Source organism: Piliocolobus tephrosceles, chromosome 6, assembly GCF_002776525.5.
Source record: "Piliocolobus tephrosceles isolate RC106 chromosome 6, ASM277652v3, whole genome shotgun sequence".
NCBI lineage: Eukaryota > Metazoa > Chordata > Mammalia > Primates > Cercopithecidae > Piliocolobus > Piliocolobus tephrosceles.
The window spans coordinates 154481699-154487698 of record NC_045439.1 but is presented as its reverse complement, the minus strand read 5'-3'; the positions used below and the strand labels follow the sequence as shown (position 1 = coordinate 154487698).

The 6000-nt window shown below is 45.5% G+C and overlaps 1 protein-coding gene across 1 annotated transcript in view; it reads left to right on the top strand.

Annotated features, from left to right (window-relative positions):
- Window positions 1-6000, top strand: part of RYR3 (ryanodine receptor 3) — a 404874-nt gene that overhangs the window by 353564 nt on the left and 45310 nt on the right. The window contains exons 75-79 of the mRNA XM_031935734.1: window positions 295-391; window positions 2001-2107; window positions 3152-3203; window positions 4152-4208; window positions 5839-5938. Of these exons, the coding sequence (XP_031791594.1) occupies window positions 295-391; window positions 2001-2107; window positions 3152-3203; window positions 4152-4208; window positions 5839-5938 (413 nt within the window). The remainder of the gene's footprint in view (window positions 1-294; window positions 392-2000; window positions 2108-3151; window positions 3204-4151; window positions 4209-5838; window positions 5939-6000) is intronic.

Below are 6000 nucleotides of genomic sequence, written 5' to 3'. Positions count from 1 at the left end.
AAAAAAAAAAAAAAAAAAAAAAGACCCTATGAGAACAGAGTAGGATTACCGATAACTGCCACGTCTTGCTAACCACTGTCATTTTCAGAAGATGCTCTAATATTCAAGACTTGTCATGGTAGAGGGTTCTGGTTTCTTTGAAGTGAGTTCTGTGGTATGCTACTGGCTACCCTGACCAATCAGAAGATAAGAATTGTACAAAAGTCTGTCCTGCTTACTAACCATTAACTGCCCAAACTAAAAGGACAAGTTCCATGGATCGCTCTTGACCTCCCTCTCACCCCTTCCGCTCAGGCACCGCTCTATTAACCTCTTCCTCCATGGCTATCAGAGATTTTGGATAGAAACAGAGGAGTATTCCTTTGAAGAGAAACTAGTACAGGATTTGGCTGTAAGTACTGACTCCCCTGGGAGCAGATATGGGTGTGGTTGAATTTGATTTCTGAATTCATGGGTGTGGTTGTAACAGTTAAACATTCACAAGGAATCGTGTGTATACATTTGAAAAGCACTAACTGTGTAAATGCTCAGGGGAGGCCCTGCTAATGGTCGTAGGAGCCAGAGGATGAATATTCCCTTGGAGGTGCTAATACCATCATCATCATCCTCACCGTCGCTGTTAACAACTAATATTTCTTGAAATGCGCAGCCATGTCATGGGGGGTTCATGCTAAGTGAAGTTTTGAGCACCATTGGTTGCAGGAGGCCACCCCAGCCATAGCCCCACATTCCTACTCAGTAGTTCTGCTTTGGGGAAGGTGCATCTAAATACCCTTCCTGCATCTTACATTTCTATATTTGGTCTTTCAGAAAATTTGGCATGCCTTGTCTCTAACAGACTTCATGCTCTAAAGTCACTTAAAATGACACACGAGAGGAAGACTCACTGCAGAGGTGCCACAGAGCCTCACTCTGGTTCGGAGAGAAAATAAGCCCTCGTCCTCTCTGGCCAGCCTGTGGTTCTTCTTCTCCTTCTCCCACAAACCTTTTTCTCTTATCACTCACTCTCTCCATTCATCTTGTCCTGTGTTTCTGATAGTCACTCTTTTCTGAGTGTCTTTTTATCTTCCCTTCACCCTCTGTTTCTTTCCTTCTTTTTTAAAGCCTTTCCTATTGTTTTCCTTCCCTTTGTCTTCATGTCTTTCATTCTTCTCATATATTCCTGTTGGTGAGAAAGACACTCCGTTGTTTTTCTCAGTTTCTTGATGAGTGTGAAGGTGAAAATGAGCGTCATTTCAGCCCTCTGCTTCCTCTGAACCATTCACACAACCCATGTAGTTCTCACCAATTTACCAAATACGGTCCACCCTGCTGGCTCTGCCACTGCTAGAAAATTCACTTTTACCTCTGACATTAGCTGCTGTTTCTCTTTCCGTGAAAGGCGATAAAGAAAAGACCTGATAAAGGGAGAAGGGCAAGGCCTGCAGCTCCAGGATGGCAGCTCTCAGGAGCAACAAGAATTTTAGAATCAAGAGTTAGGTTAGGAAAGAGAAATGTTTTGCTGGGTTGAATCTAGACTAGTATTAGACCCAAAATGGCCCCACTGCTTGGTAACTCTTGCCCCACCTCCATGTCGAGCCCAGCTCTTCAAAAGAAATGTCAGCTGTTGGCCTGAGAGAGCCAGTCTCTCAGGTGATTCTGTGGGGTTTTCCTCCTGAACTCAGGTGCCCAGAGCTTGCATGAGAGGTCAGCTGATTGGGATCTGTAGCTATTCCCTTTATGGGCAGCCTTTTGCTTTTTATTTTGTTTTAACCTGAAATTGGAATGTTTCTTTGATTGGCTGTAAACATAAAAAATAGATACACATATATACACATATATCTCAAACCTCGCACCTTTAGGGCTTCTATCCTGAAATACATAGATGACCTAGTGGTTTTGTTTTGTGCTTTAGTCTGATGCACTCTATGCCTTGCGCTTTACCTTCTCTTTGTTCGCATGCAGTCACGTGGCACGAGATTAAATTCATGCCTAAGACCTATCTGTGTTGGTTTGTGTAGAAATCTCCAAAGGTGGAAGAGGAGGAGGAGGAAGAGACAGAAAAACAACCTGACCCACTACATCAGATCATTCTCTATTTTAGCCGCAGCGCTCTCACGGAGAGGAGGTCAGAACCACCAGATCACCTGCTTCTCCCAGGCACCAGGGATACTTGTGTCCACTCCTAACCTTCCTCTCTCAGACGGCAGTGGGTGGAAAAGGGAAGCCAGATTTAAGCAGCCCTCCTTGCTGCCTTACATGTGGCCATCAAGATATGTCTAGGGAGCCGGGCGCGGTGGCTCACGCCTATAATCCCAGCACTTTAAGAGGCCAAGGCGGGTGGACCGTCTGAGGTCAGGAGCTCCAGGCCAGCCTGACCAACATGGTGAAACACTGTCTCTACTGAAACTACAAAATTAGCCAGGCATGGTGGTGCACGCCTGTAATCCCAGCTACTCAGGAGGCTGAGGCAGGACAGTCGCTTGAACCCGGGAGTCAGAGGCTGCAGTGAGCGAAGATTGCGCCATTGCATTCCAGCCTGGGCAACAAGAGCGAAACTCCGTCTCCAGAAAAAAAGATGTGTCTAGGGAAACTACATGAAGCCACAGCCTGCTCTTTATGATGTCAGACACGGAGCTGAAGATTAAACAGCCTAAAACTGTTTCCATGAGTCAGTTAATCTCTGAATTCCATGTTAAGCCAATGCTGGTTCACATTTTCAGAGTGCTTTCTAAGAATCAGAGTGGGGGAAGGGATTTTCTGATTAATTCACTAGTACTTATAATTTGAGATTTAAATGACTCTTAGTCTTTCTTGTGGGATCCAAAGAGTAGGCTGCTACGGCCGGGCACGGTGGCTCATGCCTGTAATTCCAGCACTTTGGGAGGCCAAGGCGGGTGGATCACTTGAAGCAAGAGTTTGAGACCAGCCTGGCCAGTATGGTGAAACCCTGTTTCTACTAAAAATACAAAAAAATTAGCTGGGTGTGGTGGCGGGTACCTGTCATCCCAGCTACTGGGAAGGTTGAGGCAGGAGAATCGCTTGAATCCAGGAGGTGGAGGTTGCAGTGAGCCGAGATCGCACCATTGCACTCCAGCCTGGGGGACAAGAGCAAAACTATGTCTCAAAAAAAAAAAGGTAGCCTGCTAAATATTTCCTCCATTCTTTCCAGCAAATTGGAAGACGACCCTTTGTACACCTCCTATTCCAGCATGATGGCTAAGGTACACCCAGGTTTTCTGCCCATTATCTCTGTCTTTCTATCTTCCCTTAGACTTCTTTAGATGCATGAAAACTGTCGTGTTGCATAGCAGACTTGGGACTTTGTCATGACGTAGGTTTCAGGCATTGCACAATTCATGTGCCATAGAGATGATAATAGTAAACCACTTCACCATCTTCCTAAGGAAACCTTGAAGCTTTGCAGAAACAATGGGTGCTGATGGATAGGTTCACACTGACATTTCCAAAGCCAGCTAGATGGGGCTTAGGCATACAGGCAACCCTTGTGTTTTCACCCAATGTTCAGGATACATCAGATAGTTCAAACACATCCACAGGTGAAGGTTAGAAACTAGAGAGAGCTCCCAGTGTCCTGGAAGAGGCAGTGTGACCAGAGATGTTCTATGTCACCTAGAAAGATGGTGACCTCTGGAATGCTGAGTGAATAAGGAAAACTTTCACGTCAGGCAGAAAGAATGTGTTGGGGTATAGGAGCACCTATTTGTTGATCTAGCTGTACCACAGGGCCCCAGTGGGAAGAGGCACTTGAGGATTCACATCCTAGATGATGTGTCTCCAATCTTATTGCCATGCCCTTGGGGCTGTATCTAGGAAGTGGCAGCTCCCTGACTTCCTGTCCCCCGTTTACACCAGAACTTTACTAAGGGAAGAGGGTTCAAGTCTGTGGTTAAACCAGCTAGGTCGCCATTGATGATGTGAGCTCTGTGTTCTCATTTCTCATTTATGAACTCTACGGTAACTGCAAAGATGGCATTTACAGTAGAAATGTTGCCCAGCAGTGGCCAAAATGTTCCTGGTTTTACACAGGGCTGAGGTCCTGAGGTGCCTGTGAATTACATCCTGTCCCCTGCCCTTGCAGAGTTGTGTTTATTAGATTCACCTTTAATTTGGTTGTCTGTCTTCTCCCTTCCCTGCTCCCTGAAATCCAGAGTTGTCAAAGTGGTGAGGACGAAGAAGAAGATGAAGACAAGGAAAAAACATTCGAAGTAAGTTCTCATTACTTAAAAACAGGTTAAAAACAGAGCCACCCTCCAAGGCCAGCAGGCCAGGCCTTCAGAGGTGGGGGCTGGCATTAGCATAAGTGGCTCGCCCACCAGGAGTGTGTGAGTTGGCAGATCTGCCTTAATAAAGCACACCCATTAGCTGTGGTTGTCTTGTCTGTCTGCCCATGAAAAGGTAGCAGGTAGTGTGCCAATCAACAAACCACTAGCTTTGTTCTTGTGGGAAATTTTACTCAATGACTGTAGTAACAGGGGCCATAGAAGGACAAACTGAAACATCTGAAATGAAAAAAAATCAGAAAAATGAAAATCAAGTCAAGCGTGGTGGCTCACACCTGTAATCCCAGCACTTTGGGAGGCCGGGGGAGGGAAGATCACTTGCACTTAGAAGTTCAAGACCAGCCTGGGCAACACAGGGAGACCTACCTCATCTATACAAAAATTTAAAAATTAGCTGGGTATGGTAGTGTGCTCCTATAGTCCCAGCTGCTCAGGAGGCTGAGGTAGAAGGATAGCTTGAGCCCAAGTATTTGAGGCTGCAGTGAGTTCTGATTGCACCACTGCACTCCAGGCTGGGTGACAGGGTAACATCCAGTCTCTCAAAAAAAAATAAATAAATAAATAAAATAAGATTAAAAAATCAGAGGAATGGAGATACTTGAATGGTTTTCGCACTATTATTCTATAAATGCAGATTGATAGTGATTTTTATTTTGAGGCAGTACAGGACCCTGAAATTCTCAAGATTAAACTATATTAGGTTACTTGTACTCTTTCGTAGACAAAGTACATGACAAAACACAGCAGAAGTAAATGACTATAATTACAGTCTGGAAAGCTTTGACATTCACATAACCCATGTCTGGTAGAAAGTGTGCGGCCCCTCACGCCTGCAGTCCTACCACTTTGGGAGGCCAAGGCGGGTGGATCACCTGATGTCAAGAGTTCGAGACCAGCCTGGCACTCCAGCCTGAGGGACAAGAGCAAAACTCTGTCTCAAAAAATGGCCTGGCCAACATGGCGAAACCCCATCTCTACTAAAAATACAAAATTAGCTGGGTGTGGTGGCGCACGACTGTAATCCCAGCTACTGGGGAGGCTAAGGTAGGAGAATCGTTTGAACCCAGGAGGCGGAGTTGGCAGTGAGCTGAGATCACACCACTGCACTCCAGCCTGGGAGACAGAATGAGACTCCATCTCCAAAAAAAAAAAGGTGTTAGCTGTGGTCTGAGCATTCCAGATAAGTGAGCATTTCCTACATTCAGCCAGAAATACTCAAGTTGACCCCTCAGGAGGTTTCCCTATGTAACAGAACATTGAAAGCAAACACATTTTAATGTCGAGTTGCTTCCCACAATTATGGTATCCAAAAGGAATGAACTGCGTTTTCTATCAGTACAAAAAATGGAAAATATATCATCAAAATAAGAGTGATGGGTAGACAGTTTTAGAAAGCTGGGTGGTGTCTGGAAATGAACTTCAGAGGTCTGCTTTATCCAAGTGGATGTGTGTTGCCTTCCTTAGGTCACTGGAAAATTCTCTCTCACCTCACTATGGGTGAACTCCCTGGTGGTGGGTAGAAACCAGTCTTTCCTGGTGATTTTTTTGCCCCCAGGAGAAAGAGATGGAGAAGCAGAAAACCCTCTATCAGCAAGCTCGGCTGCATGAGCGTGGTGCCGCGGAGATGGTCCTTCAGATGATAAGCGCCAGCAAAGGTGATTTCCCTAGTTTCTGGATGGACCCATGTAACTTCCACAAAGATATCATGCTGTGACGT